A 22,269-nucleotide genomic window follows, 5' to 3' on the forward strand; every position below is an offset into this window, starting at 1 on the left:
GGACAGTACGGTCGCGTTACACACGTGTAAAAGCGGATTTCGCACTTTCTCCGCTTCAAGAATTGGAAGTGAAAATTTTTCGGACTCATTGTCCGCTTTTTCCTTTGGAAGCTTTCTTGTAAGTTAACGCTTCTTATATTTTCTCTTTCTTCGAATTCCGAGCGCATACTTATTTAGGCTTTAAACACGAGAGCAAATATTTTACGCTGTCGAAAGGTGAGATTTTGAATTCTATATTTGGATACGCAGCTTACGTACCGCTTCGCACAACCAATGCGGACAAGTACGATTAAATGATAAGTGTAATATAATTTTTCAATATTCGCAATATTTGGAATTTATATTCAAATTATATTCAAGACGCAATTCAGATCGTTCTTAACGTAAATCAAATAGACATCGCCGAGTTGCGCACGTGATTCGAGCAGCTCGGACTGGATCTGATGCGCTCCGATTAGACTTGAAGCGTGCGAATAGATTTGGGGATTCTCGCGGACCCCGTAAAAATTGAACTTAGACCTTCATTGCCTCGGAAACCTGTGTAAACCCGGCATTAGACCCCGTCGACCGTGCGCAATCGACCATGCGTGAGTGCCGGCGAGGCGAGTGCCACCGGTCGCAAGGGGGAGCCTATCGAGGCTCCTCTAGGAGAACGGCGCTCAGTCGCAGCTCGACTGCCTGTGCGTGACGATCGAGTCGTGTTCACCTGTGTCACGCTTCGCGCACATATACACACATATACACATATTATATACACGTGCGGCGCGTGGACACGCATTTTCCGACACATATACACACGCGGCACACGCGTATTCACATAGAGGACGCACGTGAAGAGACGTGCCCGCACGTTACGCGGGTGACATCGTCGAAAGCGGCGGACCACCGCGATTTCGTATCTCCAGGAGGGTGTTGCACCCGCGAAAAAAAATATAAAAAAACAAGAAAGAGGGACAGAGACGAAGACAGAGAGAAAAGATAGGGAGGACGATTCGAGGAGACGGAACGGAGCAAGAGAGGACCCATGCGTCGCGCGATATAGACGTCGGCGCGCATACACGCTCGACCGCGCACGTACACATGCACACTCACATATATATACACATACGTACACGCGACGTCGCCGAGCGAGCCGAACGCTACTACGCCCAGTCGTCAGTCGGACGTCGGCTCCGGGCCCCCGACGACACCCCGACGACGCGGTAGTGTGCGCCGTTGCACCGCGACGTCCCCACGTTCGAATTCAGTGTTGCGCCGCGAGGAGCCTGCTCTCGCGAGCAGCTAACGCAACACCATAGCAGTGGAGCTGTTCCGGGTGGACAACCGGGTTGCGAGGACCCGGGTTGCGGTTGTCCTCTTCGAGAGCAACGGCAGTGACAGTGAAGTGAAATACGCGTGAGAAAGAGAGAGAGAGAGAGAGAGAGAGAGAGAGGCGGCCGCTGAGGAGGAGGAGCGAGGTAGTGAACATCAGCCGGCGACTGAAGGGGGAAGAAAGACGAGAGGAGGAGAGACAAACGAAGGCAAGGCAGAAGGGAGGACGAAGGTAGGAGAGCAAGGAAGAGGGCTGTGTACAGGACGGGTGGTCCTGACAGCGTGCAGTGACGAGAGAAGACCGACGACCGTCCTGGACGAGAGCGGGCATTAAAAAGCGCCGACTAATAGAGGCAGGGGCTAATAGAGCCGCCGGGCCTGTATAATTGGTTAGGCTAGAGAGAGGTTTTTTTTTGTCAAACAAAACGAAAAGCGATATGATGATACACGCTTGTCGCTTGCGCGCTTGCTGAGCTTCTTTCGGCAGCTTTCCCTTGGTGTTGGATATATCCCCTTGGTCCAACCCTTGGCTAAGGCTTCGGTCCAACCGCGGCAATGATCGCTACTCTTCTGCTCCGATTCGCTCAAGAGTGCGCGAGTTCAGTCGGCGAGCACCGTACTCGTGGTCCTCACTGACCACGCTGATAAGTTGCGTGCCCGTCATCGTCATCGGGGCACAGCCGATCAGGATTGAAATTCCCGTTCCGGCAAGAAGAGATTCAGCGAGACAATCGCGTGGCCCCGACCTCGAAGACCGACCTCCTCCTCACGGCCCGCTTCGGCAACGGAGCGGCATCAAAACGTTCGTCGAGACGACGGGCAACAGCGAGACATCATCGCCGGCGAGAATCATCGTCGAGAGGTTTCCGCATCATGATGAGGGCCTAGCGTCCGACACCGTGGGTCGTCAACGACGGGCGTGCAAAAAGGGACGACGGCGTGCCGGCGGAAGCCCGGATAGTAGGAGGAGGAGGAAGAGGAGGCACCCGACAACATGGCCGCCGCCTGTTACGAGAAGGAAGTGGTGGTAGGTGCCGCCATTCACCACGGACACGGACACCACCGTCACCACCATCACCATCACCATCATCATCACCATCATCAAAATAGCGGAGTCGTCGCGTCGTCCGGCGTCGGCGTCGGTGTGACTGGGCAAACAGTACTGCCGGCGACATCCACCGGTCTCGACGACGCTGCCGTCATCGCCGCCGCAGCTGCTGCCGCCGCCGCCGCCGCCTCCAGCAACTCGTCATCATCGGTGAACGCCGCAAGTGTCAACGGCAACGTTGTCAACGTCAGCGCGACGGTGACAGCGAGCAGCTCCGCGACCGCGGCCGCGGCTGCGGCCGCTGCTGCTGCCACCGCCACTGGCGCGTCCAGCGCTGTGGTGATCAATGGTTACAAGGTGCAGGAATACAAGGACTACTCGCAGCCGCTCCACGTGGATTGTAGCGTCGAGTACGAGCTGCCGAGCCAGGCGAAGCCGCCGCCCGGCGGCGGCGAGCCCCTCCTCATGATCCATCCGTGCTACTATCGACGTGCCGAGCGTGAGAGGAGGAGCCCCTTCGTCAATAATCTACCGCCGCCACCGGCGCCAGCAACGGCTCCCATGTCCGCCTCCCGCAGGAGCGGTCGCAGGAGCGCCGCGACGGCAGCGTCCGTCGCTGCCGCCGGCGCCGCCGCTGTAACAGTAGCCACCGCGGCAGTCGCAATCGCTGCGACACCTTCATCCACGACGGCGGCAGTCGTGCCGCCATCGAACAATAACAGCAACATCGTGCCTACGTCCGCCGTGTCGCCGCCTCGGACATCTATCGCTTCATCCTCCGTTGCTGCGGCTGTAGTCGCAGCCACAGACACCGGGAACAGTGGTCCACTGTCCACTCTCACCATGGCATCATATCGCGCGGCGCTCAATGTCGCGGCCACATTATCTCAGCAGCAGCAGCAGTCTCAGAGGCGACATCATCTCCAGCAACAACAGCAGCAGCAGCAGCAGCAGCAATCGAGTCATCACCATCATCATCATCACCACAGGAATCATCATGCACACCATCATCATCAGCCGCAGCAGCCGCAACAGCAACATCACAGCCAACAGCAACCACAACAACGACCCGTGACACCAAAGCTTTCCGGTAGCGCCGACCTCATTTCCGCCGATGAGAAGGCAGTCATATCAGGTATTTATCAGCATTACTTCCGCACGATGCGCGCCCACAATCATCAGCATCGTCAGCAGCAGCAGCAGCAGCAGCAACACCGTACCACTACCACCCATCAGCTTCATCATCAACCTCACCAAAGCGACCACAGTTCCTCTTCTTCGTCATCGGTCACGTCACCGACGTCCGCGTCGATTTCCGGTATCTTGCGGCAAACGTATCAGCAAGCGTATAGCAATAGCGCGGCCACGAACTCGAGCACGAGCTCGAGCAGCCATCACCGCATCGCCACGGCGATCGCCCATCATCCCTACAGGCGACCGTCGACGACGTTGCTGTCGCGGGCGGCCTCGCATCTCGGTCAGCAGGCCTCCTCATCCTCTTCTTCCTCGTCGTCGTCGTCCTCTTCCTCTTCCTCCACCTCGTCTATCTTCGGTGCTTCCAATAGCGTCTCGGCCGCGGCCGGCGTTTACGCAAACACACTACACAGGCATACAACTTCCCTGCATGCCCTACAGGCCGCCGCCAGTTTTTACGAGACGCCGAGCTATCACGCCCTCCTACCCCAAAGTTAGACGACAGCCAGGAGCTCGGGTGGTCTCACGGTATTGCGCGTCCACGCGTGAAACGGCAACGGCGATCGCCGGCCGTGCCGATTGCGGGCATCTCAGCGAACGCGAATCGAGTCGAGGTGTCGAGAGTCGAGCTCCGCTAGGCGGATCGTGCTTCTTTAAATTTCTCGTGCCTATTTCGAGGTTCTTTATCAAGTTTACTCGACAGAAATCGCATGATGTAGAGGAGGCAAGGGCGTAGACCTTTGACGCTGTTGTATGTCGGTTAAGAGTTCAGAGAATATTAGCGATTTTCAGATGACTTTACTTGACGTCTTAATCACGTTAGTTCATAAGGCGCGGTTCATAATAGACATGTGCATTAAAAGCGAAGATGATCTCGATCCCTGAACGCTCATCACTGCTCTCGTTGTCGGCTGTCGTTGCATCGTGAACAATGAATATATTTCTACGTAATAGAGATTACCTATAAACTTTTACTTCACGTTTAATTCACGAGGAATGATGCAATCGCGATATGTAATGATCGGCCCGAGCTGCGCAATGTTCTATTTTTTTTCCCTCTCATTTTTCAAAGTTTTGTACGATATGAAACTGATCGCCTCGAAAACCGGCAATTTATAGCCATTGTCCTGGCGATTTCGCGATTCTATTGTTCCGTTTAAATAGCGAAAAGAGGGAGCTCCGTCATTATCGGAATCGGCGAGGGTCTTTATTATGTGCAGCTTCCATTCGTCTCGGAGCTATTCCTACGCGCGCAAGCCGCACAGTTCGCGAAAAGCTCGCTCGGGGAGGGGGATTTGCGTGAACGTCACGTAGACAATACATGCGGAGCACGCATGGAGTAACTTCACGCGAATATAGCCATGAATAGGGAAGAGTTCCGTGCTCCACATATTCGTTGCGCGTCATACGAAACGCCAAAACGAAGACGATCTCTCCGCCAAAAATACACCGCGATAGCCTTTTGTGTGGAAAGAGCTCGGCAATTCGCAAGAACCATGCTGAAGGCACATGAAGGGCCTCTCTCGCGCGTGGTCGACAATCTAAAGCAATTTCCCGCGGTGCCATCCGACCGGGACCCTAACTAACCCAGGCTATGACGTAGATAAAACGGACGTCGTTGGCCGCGATGCGCGTCGCTCGGCGCTCGTTTTTACAAGCGCAGTCCCCTTTTTTAACATCCGCTCGTCGAGGAAGCTACGTGCTAAGCGACAGTTCGGACGTTCCGCGCGCGTGCAGACGCGATTTAGATTACCCAACCCCCTCTCGTTCGGAACTCTCGACGGAGAAAGAGAGAAAGAGAGAGAGAGTCGAGCATTCTTCTCTCTCCGTTCCCCATCGCGAATGGAAGAACGGGCAGAATGAAAATTCGCAGGCGCATTCGCGATGAGAATAGCTTAAACGGCGGACGCCTTTATTCCACGTTAAGACGCGCGGAACTACACCGGATTATAATCTGGACGGTGCTGCTCGCTCGCTCGCTCGTCGGTGTGAGTCCACCTTAATCCGGAGAGAACCCGCACCCGCTATCTCTCTTTTGCTCCCTCAGTCTGTCTCTTTCGCTCTCGCTCTCTCTCTCTCTCTGTTTTGTGCGACTTATCATCTCGATCGTTAAAAGTGCATGCGGGTGGGTCTATAGCGCGCATAGTCGGCACATAGGGTACATCTGTCTCCCCGTGCGCATACACGGCGTCCCGAAAATACGGCTAAAAAACTCCGAAAAATTTGAGCGAGCCGGCTCAATTGATTGTTTAAATCATTAGTTTAAATTATCATGTTTTTTGCATAGTAATGTATTGTATTGTAATGTGTTTTTTGTAATGTTATTTGTTAAAAAACAAATTAAATTTATTTAAAGGAAGTATTCCAAGGAAAGCTCTTGAGTTGTAGTATAAAACTGAATGCGCGTTACGGAAAACGTTAAAGAAAGCGAGAGTGATTTCGACTTCCTCATTCTCATTCGAGATTTAGGTTTATGAAAGGAACTTTATCGAACGTGAGTTAGCCACGAGTTGACGTTTCGCTGAGCCGAGGTCTTCCGAGTCGAGCCAAAATCTTTCCACGGGCGTCCACTTGAAGCTGATCAAACGTGCTGCGTAATGCGTTTACCGACGTCCGACGCCATCAGATAGTCATCCCGAGCTTCAACCCTCCAAAGTGGCTCGGAGTCGAGAGAAGGCGACCTCGTCTCTCTCTCCTCTTCTTCGCGGTTGCCGTTCTTCTCCGCCCTCAGTTTTCTCTTCCACTTCGCTCTTCCAGAGTGGCCGCCGCGATTCGGAGAAACGTCAAGTTGCACGGGACACCCTGTATACCGGCGTCGCCGACACAACGATCGTACGTGCTGCGTTCGTTGTTTGACGGTGAGCGGGTGGCCGGACGGACGGGTACCGAATAAACACACGTCGTGTGCATACGCACGCACCACACACACGTGCACGCACACGTGGTGGGCCTGACGGATGGTCGAAGGCGCAGGGAGGAAAGGACAGTTGAAATGGTCGTGGTTTGTGTGGGCACGTTAGAGCGCCGTTCCATCCACCTGCAATGAGCGCGACTTCAGGTAGAAGAGAAAGAAATCCTTCGGTTTGCTTAGGTTGCCGCATTAGCATCCGCCGCGTTCTGACCAGCGCGTTTTCGGGCCCCTCGAAGAGACTCTCGTGAGAGATGTCGTTCTCTCCGCCTCGCCTCCTGCCTCATCTCTCTCCCCCCTACCCATTCCCCATTCGTTCGCTCGCTTGCTCGCTCCTCCATTATTCAGGATCCTCCAGGAGGATGGAGGACGTCGCCGGTTCTTGAGGGATGGACAGCGCGCGTTTGGTTTCGGGGCACTCTGGTTTCACCGCACGGTCCCCCTCCTCCTCCGCGACACCTCGCGAGCTCGCCATCCCAGAGAGGGTCACGAATCTTTGATCCGCAGCATCACACTCAGGATGTGCCTCGTGCGGCCGAGCTCGTTCCATCCTCAAAGTGTGGAAAACGCATTACGAAGCCTCCACTTCGCTTCCACCACAAAGACAGAAGCGAGCTACGCCAGATCGCTTTCTGATCCTCGGATCCCCGATTACGCGTATCCCCGCAACCGCGGATCTCTGTGTGGGTAGAGTTCCGTGGAGCCGCAGATTCTTACGTCCAGAAGACGTTACGTGTAGAAGACGCGTCGGATGTCGACCGCACGTAGTAGAGACGACCGATTGAAAGAGCGCGAGAGACAGAGGGAAAAAAGGGGCTCCCTTCATTTGCCTCGTGCACCATAAATCTCGCAACATGCCGGCTCTTCCCTAGGAAAAGATGTAATTTTCAAGATACGTCCTTTTATTTAGACAACTAACTTTTATCGTACGAGTTGCGGAACAGTCTTTGCTGAATGAGTAAAATCACTCGGCCTTGTAGAAGAATATGCATTGTCAAAAGGTACGGCAGCATCCAATTTAAAGATACCTGACTTCTTTCGCAGAATGATCTTTGGCATACACATTTACTCGTTCAACAAAGCTTGCAGAAAAAATCCAGCTATTCTTGCTTAAAATATATTGCTTTACCATTTTGTTGAAGATAATGCCGAACCTTTCCGGAGAAGGTGCGTGTACCGACTCGAGTATTTCGCCCCATGTCTTTAGACAAATCGCTCGTAGATCCAAACTTCCGGGGAAGATGATAAGGGCCCATATAGAGATCACATTGTCGTATGATGAGATCAATTCGAATTCGTAATTCGGCTCGAGGGCGGGCCGATCGTCATTCGCCTTTGCATCTTACCCCTCGTCGGATACATTAGCCTCGTGATTCATTGTCTGGATAATGACTTTTCGCAGATCAGCCCATCTGCGATGGATTTCTCTGAGTTTTCAGGTATACAATCAGGTCGTTTATTTAGGTCTCGTGCGGTATTTTTCTCGTCTCGCTCTCGCGCGCGAGAGAGAAGGAGGGAGGTCGATCTCTTTCGAATTCCTTCGTCTCCATTATTCAGCGTTTTCAGCCGACTTGACTGCGACGCGATCGAATCGAACGCGATGTTGTTCGACGGCAACGAAAATCGATGCCGCGATGACGCGATCGACGCATGAATGATAAGCATCCTCGTTCCTCTTCGTCTTGCTAGTGATAGCGCGACCGATCGTTTTTACTGCTGACTGGAATTTCACCTCGTCATAAAAAGATTCTTCCGACAATTTTGTTATTCACAGGATTTGCAGTGATTGTAAAGTGATATGTAATATTATAGAACCATAAAGAATGCATATTAGGTGTGCAAATTAATTCGATGCTTTTTTTTTGAAGAATTAAGTCTTTATTTACTATCTGTTTTTCAAGAGGAGATTCGTCAACCCGATACAAAAAGAAAAGTATTAGAAGATGATGGCAAATATTTAAAATATTGACACGTTTATTATTTTTCTAATAAAGACTTAATTTCAATAGAATTCAACAGAAGCGCCGAATTAATTTGTGCATCTAATACTTTTTCTTGTTTCAATATATATTGCATTATGTTATACGAGACACATTGTCAATTGTCGGCTGAATATACTGGGAACGGTGCAAACTTACGTACGACTCATGGAGGAACTATGACAAGTACCCAGTTCATCGAGGGATACAAATAGTCGAACATTTCGCAGACCCTTCTTGGTCGCGCGCTACAGTTAATTATGCGAGTTCCGGAATTATCTCTCTTCTCCCGCGGGAAAGATATAATCCGAGGTTTAACCCTACCAGGACCGAGATCTGATGTGTAACATAGCGAATTGAGGGGGGTGGGACTCATTTATCATCCGAAATTCGGGAATTAGTCGCGAAAACATCAGTTTGCCTCCAAGTTAGGCGACGCCGATCCGTCGTGGAAATTAAAGACGATTCTGCCGAACATTTCATATAACAGAACGCATTTGTGTCAGTCATTGAGCGGAGAATTCGTAATAAGTGCTTGGTCAATTTCGTCTTGACCCCTTATAAATAACAGACGTTCGTCCCACACACACACACACACGGACACTTATCCGAATATATAAATTAAATAGCCAACCTCGGCTCACGCAGCGAAAAGAAAAACGCGGTGAGACAAATCGTGAAGCAAAGAGTCGGAGCGAAAGAGAAGGAAGAAGGCACCAGATGACGGAGCAATTCGGAAATTCGGACCTCAAGGATCGTTAGGGATCGAGCGATTCCTCCTCCTTCGGAGAGCACTCGCGAGTGCTGTTGGGCGCGAGGAGGGCGGGGCAAAGGGCTGGAGCACGAAATTGTCGTGGCGTAATTAAGCGACGACGGGCGACGGCGACGCAGGCAAAAACGACGCCGGCGTTTACTCGAGATCGAGATAGCAGCCCCGCACAGCGTACTTAAAACAGCAATTAAAAGCTCGTTACTCACGCGCATCTATTAATTATTCGAGGAAACGGTCTTTTCTCGTGCCGCCCCCGCCTTCCGGGCGTATCAACTGTGGGGCATCAACTTTTGGAAAAATCACTTTCCACCATCGTGGAAGGTGACCTCCTTGCGGGGTTGCGCAAGGCACCCTCCCTTCCCCTTCTTCGAGAAGTGCACGGCTGATGACCCGAGAGGTCGATGACGGCGGTGGTCGTTCTTTCATTACGACGTGAGGATTTATCTCCCGCTTCGCGGGAGGGTCGTGGTGGCGACGGGGGACGGGGAAAGGGGGGCGGGATGAGCCAGGAGGGCTCGAGCCGGGGGGCAGGATCGTTTTTCGGGATTCTTTTGTCGTTTCTGTCCCAGATCGCTCGTGAAGGCGACTGGTTTTAGGTTCTGTCGGATCAGACGTGCGAGCTGGCCATCGCTGTTTGCTGGCCGCTTAACGCCGTAACAGGTTTCCGTAACGCGAAGACTCTCGAATGTTCCAACATAGTTACATAGCCGTGGCCGTTAACGCGGTCACCCCGCTCGCTAAACGACTTAACACGTGACTGACAATCATCTTAACAGCGAGCGCCCGAACTCCGCTCGTCGGAGCTTCTTCTTTGTTTTTTTCCTTGCCTGGTCGTTCGTCGTCGGGGCACAAAGAGACGCTCTTGCTGATCTACGAGAGTAATCCACGAAGGGTCTGAAGTACGGTCCACATTGCCGAGCCGAACTTGCCTTTGCTCGGTTCTCAAAGTCGGACCTTCTTGCGATTTAAATTGAAGGTGCGTTCAAGATAATTGTTAAACGAGAGAGACAATACTCACGGCACGCACTCTACGACAATTTAAACGCGCGATCGGTTTGCAACAAAAATCGGTAATCTGACCCATACTTAATGAAATTTAACGAACGATGTTCGAACGCTGTCAGAAGCGCAGGAAGGTACGTTACTCGCAAACGTCATCTACAGAAGTTGCAACAGCAGAAAGAAATTTTTTATTCCACCTGATGAGAGGCGGGTAGGGGAGGGCGGAATTACCGTGGCGCCCGCAGTCGCAATTTCACCTCTTTCCGCAATGTTTTCCGCCGCCAGCACTCTTTTTTTCGCAGTTCCCGTGTCGCGGTGGTCACGCACAGGAAGCGGAGACCGGCCGTGTCGCGTCATAGTCATCGTCGTGGTCATTCTATCTATCCGTTTCTCTATCTCCCTCGCTCTTTCTGTATCCGCCCCTTTTTCCCCCTCGCTGTCCCTCGCAGCGACTCTCCCTCTCTCTCTCTTTGTCTCTCCGTTTCTCCTCTGTTCTCGCTCTCTCCGTCTCGCGTTCTCCTCGGTATGGTGCATCTCTAGAAATCCGAGCGACGTTCGAGCCGGCTCGGGTTTCGTCTTTTTTGCCCTGCGCCCGCCCTTTTCAAAGCGCGCGCTCAAGGAGAAACGGACGTCAGAGAGAGAGAGAGAGAGAGAGAAAGACCGTATTTCGTTCGTTACACGGTAACGATCGATCAACGTGACCGCACGACCGCACCGAGCCGAGGCAAGAGTGCTCGTGATCGGCGCGGGGGCCGGCCCATAGAGGGCGAGGGGGCGCGGTCGAGATGGGGATCCGTTGCCCTTCTTCCCCTGTGGCTTCCCGGATCCTCCCTTTTCCGAACGCGCCTGAATTTTCGAAATATTTCGGCTGGGCAAACCCCGCCGCTCGAAATCCGTCGCCATCGGGAAAATTTCGGATAACGATCTCTTCGTGAACACTTGACCCCCATGAAACGCTCGTTCCGTGTCCAAACGAGACATTCGCGTTATAAATCACAGGCTTGCTTCGACGAGAGAGCGAGAGAGCGTAATTACCGTTGACGGCTTCGACGGCATAGAGAGAATTAGGTACTTCAGCACATCGTTATTTACTGGTAATGCGCAATTATGAAGCCGGGAAGTGTACGCGGATTTGGTGATTTTGCGATAGATTTCGCGTCGTTTTAAAATCTAAAAAATACATGTAATCTCTCCATTTCTCTTTCTCTCGCGTGCACGAAGCTAAGATTGATAGTGTACAAAGCGACAACGCATTCATTTTACGATCTATAATAATTCTCAGGGAAAAACGTTGCGCGCGCGCGCTCATTGCGGCCCGTCGGCGGCCGAAAAGCGTTTATTTAATCGCCTCAGGCGTATATTTCAAAAAGTCATTAGCACTCGCGCGTTTCGCAGAAAGGGCCGTCGGATTTAACCGCGTCGGTATACCTACCTACCGTAATTTCCCTCGCGCCCAGCCTCCGAACCCCGTGAAAAATGCGCGCCGCGCGGAAGGAGGATCGACGAGGAATTTCGACGGCACAATGGCCCGGCTTGCCGGGAGTAATTCGCGATCGGCGGCCGCTATATGGAGGGAAAGGCGTCTGGGGAAACGGCGAGAGAGAGAGAGAGAGAGAGAGAGAGAGAGCATTTACGCACGGGGAAAAAATCTAGGAAAATGAATATTTTCTTTCGAGCGTGATTCTTGCCGAAAACCCGTGCGCTGATTTCCGATTATTATTCCGAACGTGGCTGCTCCCGTTCGCTGGGGAAAAAAATGCCGTCGCGCAGTTTAATATAAGGACACCGATTCTTCGTTGCCCCGCTCGTGTTATTTCAACCATGTTTCCCTTTGAAGCGCGAGTGCACGTTTCTCTCTCTCTCTCGAAATTTATATCGAAACGCAAAAACATTTTGACGGTGAGGCGTCACTGCGGCATCGATTAAAAAAGAAGGAAAAGCAAATTGAAAGAATCGAAAAATAATATTATTCTTCGGGGGGAAACAAAGCAGAGAGGCACTCACGCTCGATATGTCCACGCGTTATCGGGAAACGCTCTGTATTTAACGATGATAATAACGATAATTTATGTTGGATTAGAGAAAGAGAATTTTCCCGTTAGTTTTCCGTTGAGACATGACTCTTAGGTAATATTTCCTCAAAGTAGCATATTCGGAACAACGTTTTCTTCGGATTGGACATGTATTCTAGAACCAAGCACTCGTTTTCAAAGCGCTTTGAAATTGTTAACAGCAAAGTCCATGTCCTTCCGGAAAACCCTTGTTGGGAGAAAGCAGCCTTATTGGAGAAGAGGAAAGGAGATGGTGTGGCAGCCTCGTGCTTAATTTTCGTCGATCGTCGAGCGGTGGAATTTTTTTCATCCGCGCGGCTTTTCGTTCCTCGATTATGGGCGACATCGCATTCCGCTGATGCTGACCAATTTTTGTCGGTCGCCCGGGAATCCCGGGGCGCCTTTACCTTCACGTGCTTCGGGGCTGCATAGGAAAAAAAATTTGCTTCGATGACGACGGTGGAGGCGGCAGCGGCGCGGAATTTCCGGGGGAGCGAGCTCGGTTTTATCTATCGCTCGAATTATTGACGGGATGTGAGGGAAGCAAGCGAGAGGGGAGAGCGGCAGGGGAGGAGGAGAGATATACAGGGTGTCCGGAACCGTGCGAGCGCACGCAGATGACGGGCGGAATTATTTCGCAATTATACGCGCGCGGAAGTACGACGCGTCGTCGCCATTAATCACGCAGTTGATACCTTCGGAACGGAACGAACGAGACCGTAAAAAACACCGCCGATGCGCGGTATCGTTTAAATTAATGATTATTTACGCCACGTCGCAATCGACATCGGTTTTCTCATTTGGCCGCGCGGCCAATCCGATCTACTTTGCATCAAAATCGAGGCCCGCGCGAAAGAATCTCGAACCGCGATTGATTAGATTGGACCAATTCGCCACTCGCTCTTCTCTCCACTCCTTTCTCGCGGTAGTTCTTCCTTCATTTCCCAGTAGATTCGTGGCGAATAATTCGTTCCGCTCGCGCGGGAAAGTCGTTCGTTTCTCGAGAAAATACCCGCGATTGCCATCTAGGTGTTTCGCGGAGCAATTTCCGGGACCGGTCGTTCCGATACCGCCCCACCGAGGCCCCGCCTCGATATTGCCGGTATTTGAGGAAGTCGATTTTTTTACGCGGCGAACCGACCGACAGCCGCCGAAGTTATTACGATCCACGTCCCTTCGGGACACGGCTGACTCGTGCACGGGGAGCTGTATCACGTTGTTACATACCGGGGTCATCCGCGGAAGCCGTCGTCTTTAAAAAAATATTCAACCCTGAAGTCGAGATGTTTCAGACTGATTTCTGACGGGATTGCGCAACGTCGTCTCTCCGTAATTGTTTCGAGTCACGCTTGAAGCATTCCGTACTTCAAATGTTTGCATAGGCGAGAATGACAAATATGCAAGAATAATATCAAAACGTCCGCGTTTAGACGACGACGTTAAATCCGGCATGATTCTTTTTTAAATCTGATTTATGTTTCTGCATTGTTATCTTATAATAATAGGTAGTCTTTAACCCATACGTAATTTCCGAGTCCCCTCTATAGTAGATCGCCGCCGCTCGTTACTCGGCTCGGGGCATGGCTGCCGCTAGGGTTAAACTTCAACGGTGGGCCGATAGATATTTATACACCGATGCGGGGATATAGCAGAGAGGCTGGGAGAATTATCGTGCCTCGTTGAAACCTTCGCCGGTCGTTCGCCGTCGCCGTCGTCGTCGTCGTCGTCGTATCGTTATGTAACGCCGGTCACGACATTAGGTAATTAGGAAGCGTCGCGAGCGAGCGGGTGGGCGCGGAAACGTCGCTGTCTCGGTCTTTGAAAAGGTTTCCGGACGACGTTGCCGGACTTCACGGATTGGGGGTGAAAAACGGGCACGGCGGTCTCGATCGCTGATTTGCGACGCGGGAGCGCCGAGCCCGTTTCGCTCGTTAATCGTCTCGCATCTTAGCTTGAAAGCGAACGAAATCAGAAAGAATAAGATTGAAAAATTGGAGAATTAAAGAAGTAAAATTAGAAATTCTGCCGTTCCGGCTTACTTCCACTTTCACGATTCTCATAACTACACGAGCTCTGTCAATTTCCTGGCGTCTCCCTTGCAAAGCCGCGCGTTCGCTTTCGGGTTCTAAAATTTATGAGCCTCTCTCGAACGCTTTTCACGCGTCCTTCGGCTTTGTGTGCCGTTTTGGATGAGATACGAGAGAGATAATTAGGGGATTCGGGAGAGAGCCTTGAGGCGGTCTTAATTCGCCTTCACGCCCGCGCGTGATGGGGAGACTTAAGACTCGAGGGGCCCCACGTTATAGAGCATCGCATCTGCATTTAGCTGTGCATTCAGAGCGCTAAACTAAGCGGCCGTCTAATTCTGAGTCTCGGTGGTACCTACGAAGATGGTACCGTCTCTCTCTCTCTCTCTCTCTCTCTCTCTATCTTTCTCTTCCTCCCGAAAGACGGTCGTATTTAGCGACGAATACGCGTCAACAGCACGGGTCTCAGCCATTACCCGACATTTCGCTCAAAAAGCAGACGGGCGTGTGGAGTGGGGCCCCGGGGCCCCGGTAGGAAGGCGAGGCAAGGGAAAGACGAATTAAGCGTGTTAGGCACTACGGATTGTGCGCGTTTCGGAGCGCACTAAGTCTCGTGGCTGGCCCCCTCTCTATTTTACCGTACGCCGCCATACTTTATGACATCGAGGCTCTCTTTTTTTCTCCATCTGTTTTCCTCCTTTTCCCTCTCGTATACCGTCTCTCTCTCTCTCTTTCTCTTCCGCGGCCGGTAGCGCGACGTTAGACGCGTAAAATCCGCTCGTCCTGCTATAGCCGCGAGAGGAAGAAGAGGAAGCTTCACGGAGAACGGGGTATGGTATCCCATTGTTGTTGGGGGAACCATGGAACGCCGAGAAAAGCAGTGAAGTCAAGGAGCAAAGGGAACGTCCCCGTGTTACCCTGAGATACAATTGCCCCGGGTTTTCCATGACCGTTCTCCCTCCTTCTCGTGTCTATCGACAATCTGCATCGACATTATTGTCTCATAGCTTAGGTCACCGTCGTGATTCAAGGTGGCAGGGCACGGAGGATGAGAACAGGCAAGAGCGAGAGGTGGCAAGCCTTGGTCTTGGCCAAGGGCAGCGATTGTGCCCTGCAGATACCCTGATTAAATCTCTCTCGTAGGCGATCGGACATAATCTCGGCACCATTTGTTTCCGAAGGCATATCATGCTTTATCCATCTTCTCTAAGAGCCCATCATAGGATGTCGATAAACGTTTTGTCTCATCATTGCTCATGCAATGCACACTTTATGACTGCGTGCGTTTGTTGTCTTCATTCAGGCGGAACTATAAGTGAAAAATAATTATGCCTGCCTTAAAGTCCTCGAAAAGAAGGTCAAGAAAGAAAGAGGGCGTATGGACCGATGTGCCAAAAAAGCGACACTGCCGCATTGTTAAGTAGCGTTCGCTCTCTCCTTCCAAAATATCGAAGCGAGAGAAAACGTATTCCTCATGGATCAGCAAACGTCTGCTTCATCATTTTCTTTTCTCCGTCTTTTTCGTCCCAACCTCCCGCCGTCTAATCACGCGTAAATGTGTGTAGACTGCGGCATTTGAGCACGTACACACGTACGTGTGCACGCACACACATAGTGGCTCTCGAGCATACGTTCGTATTGGTTCTCGACACTAGCGCAGGTACAACCAACACATGCGCGCTGGCACATGTGCAGAAATCCACATGTACACCTACATATACGGGGTGTTCCGTTCTAATCGATCCACGAGAACATCAGCAGAATTAAGCGGCGTTGAAAGCAAGCGAGGGGAAGATCGTAGGAGCTCGAAGACCACTTCCATTGACGCAACTTCTTCGTAGTAGGCGTTTTGGGGGTACAACAATCGCCCATTTCTATTTCCTTCAGATGAAGTGACGCCCACTGCGCGGACACCTTGTATAAACGCGTACACGCGCACACGGCGGCACACACACGCGGCTCTTTGTCCCGAACGGCGTCCCGAGTCGTTACACGCCGCGCGCGCGATACCGCCGCGTAGTTCTCTTTTATCGCCGGTATTACTTCTCGCATTTAGATATTGTATACCGGTACAGCCCGTATATCCGTTCATTCGCTCTTCCACACGGGCTCTGGTCGCGCATTTATTATTATTACCCCGAACGGCCGACCCACCGCGGGGAGATAGAGAGAGAGGGGAGGGGCGGGAGAGAAAGATAGAGAGAGGAAAAGAGGGGCAAAAGGATACCTCTATATTGCAGGACGTTAAACAGCCCTCCCCGTCGCGCCGCATCTTCCCTTCGCGGAGAATCCTCGCCTGTGAGAGCTCTATTTCGCAGGGAGGGATCGGAAGCCCTACGTCCTACTGCACGACGCATCGTGCGTGGGGTGAGTGCGGTCTGTACGAGCTCGATGCGATGTATAAAACGGACGATTTGTAAAAGCGTCCTTCCCATTTTTTATCCATTCTTCTTTTCCACACTTGTCTTGAATCTGTTCTCGTTCTCGAAGTAAGCCTGTCTTTGATCAACCTCTAACCGAGTTTTCTGAGCTAAGAAACTTATTCGTCGTCGTCACGTAGAAAAATTAATTCAAAATAATAAAAATACAGGGGAGGGGAGCAATGAGTACATTAAAATTCGCTTTGCGCGTACAAATAAAATAGCCAGTCTGGTCGAGCATAAAGAGGCATTGTTTCGAATTTTTCTGGCGAGACAAACGAATCAAATTGATATTACGTTGAAATATCGAGAGGAAATTACTCGACATCAAAGAGAGATCGGAAAGTCTATTTGGGAGCCCTACGGGGGACCAAATTCTTCTTTCCCCTCCCGCCTTCGAATAGACTGTAATGGCTCCGCGTAATCGGGACACCCCGTAGACACGGTGTAGTGACACGAGAGCAGTGAGACCCACCAACCGCGCTCTTGGACGTTAACCGATGTCAGCGGAACCGACCACGGGTCGCGCAATGCGCGCAGGAAAAACTAACACGTTACCCGCCGCCCCCTGTCTGTCCCCCGCTCTCCGCCTCCCCGGCCCCTCCGGTTCGCCGCCTGTGAAAATAATCCACGGCTGCGTTCTGTCCGCTCCGCTTTTGCGCGCTAGATAAAAGCCGAGGATTCACACATCGCGAGCGACCGTAGGGACAGAAGAGCGAAAGGAGAGAGGACGGGGTCGGAGCACGCTCTCGACACGACTGCCTGTCCTCGCAGAGAGACGAGTGCTTCTCGTTTCGCGTTTGAAATTGCTGAATTTTTGAGACCGCCGTGGTTCCTACTGAACAATCGTCGACCTTTTTCTCTGCCCTTCCTCCTTCCTCCTCGTTACTCTTCTCCATATGCAGTTCCCCCATACACTCTGGCTACCCCGTCAGCCGCCTGCTCGCTGCGAACCATGACCGAGCGATAGCGCGCGCCGCATACACACACACACACACACACACACAAAATACACACATACACATCTTATAGTTCACTACTGTTAACTCGGCCTTAAAAAGGAAAAAAAAAGTGACGTAAACTGCCTCAAATTATTAACGTATATGTATATGTATAGTGCGTACGGGTGCGGTCCGGAAGTGGCCGGCGCGGCGTGCGGATTGGATCGGATCACGTGATGCAAAACCCTTGCGCTCCTCGAGCGTGACTCGGGATCTCGATTCCCGACTCGAATCGCGCTCCGATATTGGACATATCGGAGTTTCCATTTCCGATGATATGTCGCGATCTGCGATCTACGTGTCGTGCTCGCTCTCGATCGCGAGTCTTGAAACGCGCCCTTCTCGAGATTATCACGTTACGCGCAATGATGATCCCACTGGTTTACCGCAACCTCGAAATTCAAGATCGGGTCGTCGAACCGTCGAAAGGATCGGGGTAACCCGAGATGGGAACGCGGGCGATCGCGAGAAGTCTCCCGCGCCGTCGCAGTAAGCCAATCGATCGCTCGATCCGCTCGAGGCCGATTCGCCGATCACCGATCGCCGTCCGTTGCCAGACCGCCCCCGTACATGTACGAGCTAGCGCCCTTACTACTGACTGAGCAAAAAAGCCTATATCGTGTAATGTACGTAAAACTACTCGCAGTATGCTATCGTCTTAGGCGAGCGAAGGTCCATATGTCTGTGCGATGGAGGAATGAGGGATAAGGGAAAGATAAGTAGCAGGTCTTTTGTCTGTGAGATCGACGGTCAACCCAGCGGTTTGGCGAGGTCGGAACGCCCCTGACCGGACTTGGAATTAACGTCGGAACGAATCCGTTAATGCCGAAAGCGAAACGCGCCCCGAGGAGAATGGGGGCCCCGGAATCCCCGAAAAGTGCAGATCCTCAGATAAAAAGTGAGGCGAATCTGCACGTAACTACGGGTAATAATTACGCAGGTCGATACGCATCTAATGATCTAGGTCGCGGAACCGAGTATAGCCGCTCGGGACGGATTGCTCCCTCTCCGTACCTCCCGTTCGGTAATCTCCATTCATCATTTAACCGGGATCGAGAAAGAACGAGAGAGGGAGTAATCCCACCGTTATTAAGAATGTGTCGAGCCTCGAGCGAGAGACCAGGGGGCAATATTCGGACGTCAAAGTCATTTTCCGCGACTGCGTCATCGATCATTATTACCCGGATAACCAAATCCATCCGTCGCGGACGGATCCGGCACTTCCGGTCCGGGAGGCCTTATGAGCCTTCCAAGCGACCGAGGCAGTCGAGGTTCCAGCGTCATCCATCTTTTATTTAACGACATCTTCGCGCGCTCGAAGCCTTCAAAGTCGAGTTCGTCTGCCTGCCTGGATCTGTCCGTGGTGGCAAGATATCGATATCGCTCGCGATTCGATCGCAATTCCTCCAGTCACGGGGAACGTTCCGATCTCGCCGAGCGCGCAAGTACGCGAATACGACGACGGCCAAACAGCGAGCGCAGTATATTCCTAACGAGAGAAGGATTAACGGGTGAGCGAAGAGCGAGAACGGAAACCGATCTCGTATGCGCGCGCGTCGAGATCGAACGGGGACAAAAGTATCGATTCAGCCGGTGGACGCCGATAACTCCTTCTCGCTTATCGCTCGCCGGGATTCGAAGAGAACCAGAAGACATGCTCGTTCTGTTTGACGAGATAAGCTCGCCCGGAAGAGAGGGAGAGAGAGGATTGCCTCTTCTCTCATTCTGTGCATGTGTGCGTGGATGTATGTGGTTCCTTGTAAAGGCAACAGCGGGGCGGAGAACACAGAGGGGTCACTGTGCGCTGGGTTGTGGGTTCCGGGATTTCCCGTGCAGCTTAAAGCCCGGATTGCGCGGGAGAAACGCTTTTTCAAATCTCTTGCTCGCGAAAAAAGCCGCTCCGCGTTTACGTGCACACGTCGCGCGCGGTTACGCCCGACAGATGCACGCGATTTGGTTCGTCCGCAGCGGCACGGAAAGGTATAGCAAAACCTCTTATACCACGAGTCACTTTAATCTTATTCAGCCACGCGGAAAAGGGAAGTTTAATTAAGGTAACCGGCGAAAATTTCATCCACGTTTCTGATCGCAAACTCGCAAACGAGCCTTTCACAAGGTATTATCTAAAAGACGGTATTCCGTTTTTTTTTATCAAAAATAATATAGCGGTAATCCCGCAGGCGTATGGGGTGCTCGCAGTATTTTCTTATTACTTGCAAAGGGAGTGTAGAGCGCTATCGCGGGCACCCCATGCGAGCTGGAAATTTCGATTTAAACCGGTTACCACTCGCGTCCTTTTATTAGAACGAATATCTGCCAGCCATGCGTCGCGCGCTACGTGGAAAAATTCGATGAAGCGTGACGTAGGGTTGAGAAAAAGTGCGCCGGTTGGCAGCAGCGAAAAAGTGCCGAGTAATCCGGGCTTAAACGAGAAGCGCACGATGTACGAAACGGTCGAGCTGAACTGAACACGGCCGGCCCGAGAAGAATAAAGTAAGCTTCCGCTGCACCTGCAATTACCGTTCTGCGAGGGTGTATTGATAGTATTTTCGAAATTTCGACCCCGAGTTCCGCATCGTGCCGATCAATGCGCAGCCGAGATCAATGGCGCACGGATCATTCCTCGCTTTTTGCAGGAATTTCGTTCTCCTCGGGCGTCCTTGTTCGTTCAGATCGCACACGTGGACTCGACGACGGCGCGCGATCCTGCCAGGATCGCGCGGCAGGATTCGTCTTGGTTCTCGCGCACCGCTGAAAAATGATTGCCGGAGGGTCCCCGGACCCCGGGTTTGTGTCGGAGCCGGGGCGCACACAATGGCAACGAGCGCCCTTCATTCATTCGTTTCGTTCGTACGCACAGAGATTCACGAGCGTGAATCGCTCCGTGCACCACGGTTGAAGGCGTCCCGGGGTAGACGCGTGAATGTCCGCATTATGCGCCGACACTGCGGACCGGCAGAACAACATGCCGTTTTCGGGGGCGAAAGATAAAGCACAATCCCGGACTCGATTTGGGATTCGACGCCGTAATAGGACTCGTTATGTGATTTCGTCGAGTTTAATCTTCTGTGCTTATTTCCTGTGCTCGTGGAGAATTGCACCCCGCGTTCCCACCGCGTCCAGGAACAAAGCGCAAGATCGTTTCCTCATGTTAAGATCCATTCATTAAAATCTTTGAAGCTAAAATTGCACCGGTTTTCCGATCCACGTCGTTGATCAGGAATCACGTGCCCCATTCAACGCGTCAACCCCGGGACTCCCCGGATGCCCCGGATCACCGCGCAAAACCTTCCTATCACCGAGGGCGTCCCCTCCCGGTAAACATTTTATTTGTGATAAAAAATCTTCCCCGCCTGCATTTACACAACTTGATAACGCGTGCCACGCGTAATCAATATCACCGAAGTTGCACGGCGCTCAAAATTGTCCGTAGGGTTGCGCCGACCCTGCAAGTAAGCACGTTAGGAGATTCAAAGAGAGAAAGGGAAGGGAGGGCACCGACTGAGGCGTGCGTTTTTCAATATGTATGCGTGTGTATGCGTACGCGGTGCACGAATCCTGGAGGCTCGCTTGTCGCCATCCTCGAGAGCCGCATTGTGCCCCGGGGTGCACCTACCGAGAAAGAAAGAGAGAGAGAGAGAGTGAGAGTGACCGGTAGTCGTCTGCAATACACGATCGACGACTATGCGGGGTACTAGCCGTCTGTGTATTATACGGGCTCGAAAAATATACGACAATAAGGATCGCAGCCGCTCGAGTGTACGGTCCATACCCGTACCAAATGATGAAGGGAATTAATCGACGGACAAACGAACGAACGAACATACGAAAGAGCGAACGAACGAACGAACGAACGAACGGCTCGAATGGACGGACGGATGGACAGACGAACGGACGGACGGACAGATGGACGGGGAACTCCCACGGCTTTTATGACTCCGCTCGTAAAGATATACCTAAGGCTTTTTCCGTGGAACCCGGGCCTCATTCCTCACCCCGCCAACCCTTCGGCCTGCCCTTCCATCCACTCATGGCGGACACGCCCGGTCCAGGAAACCGGGGGACACAGAGGGCCACGGGGAGGCCGAGGGCTTCGGGTACAATCGGGCGCATTAATGCGCTCTGGGGTCCCGACTTGCGTCCCGCATCTCCCGCCCCGGAGGATGCTTCACTCGACCTCGCGCGACTCGCCGATCCTTCTTGTTCCTTGCGAGCGCGAAGCGCGGACGAGCCGCACGATTAATCGAACGAACGAGAATAGACACGCCTTTTTAAGTATTATTACGGAGAAATTTGACTGCTGAATGGCTGAGCAACGTCGGACAGTATTAATGCACCCGATTGTACGGCAGAATCCCTTACGGGTTCGTTCCTTACGAGAGAGGGAGAGAAAGATAAAGAGTGAAAGAGAGAAAGAGAGAGAGAGAAAGAATGACTCAAAGATCCAAAGAATGCGATCCAAGAATCCGTTTGGAAGGTAGCAAACTGATTATACGGGAGGGATTACGAGGCGAGCTTTAAGGTCTTAGCGCGTTTGTTCCTAAAATATTCGTGTA

General features: G+C 52.1%; 1 protein-coding gene across 1 annotated transcript; it reads left to right on the forward strand.

The window, feature by feature from the left end:
- The first annotated feature begins 1,589 nt into the window (after positions 1–1,589).
- Positions 1,590–13,528, forward strand: LOC105278851 (uncharacterized protein DDB_G0271670). The gene has a single exon (XM_020031469.2). It carries the CDS (start codon positions 2,306–2,308, stop codon positions 4,049–4,051), a length of 1,746 nt encoding a protein of 581 aa, XP_019887028.2. The 5' UTR covers positions 1,590–2,305; the 3' UTR covers positions 4,052–13,528.
- Positions 13,529–22,269: the final 8,741 nt, after the last annotated feature.

Source organism: Ooceraea biroi, chromosome 12 (assembly GCF_003672135.1).
Source record: "Ooceraea biroi isolate clonal line C1 chromosome 12, Obir_v5.4, whole genome shotgun sequence".
NCBI lineage: Eukaryota > Metazoa > Arthropoda > Insecta > Hymenoptera > Formicidae > Ooceraea > Ooceraea biroi.

Bases quoted from the DNA above. Each gene is read 5' to 3' on its own strand.
- LOC105278851 (XM_020031469.2), top strand. From the start codon at position 2,306: ATGGCCGCCGCCTGTTACGAGAAGGAAGTGGTGGTAGGTGCCGCCATT.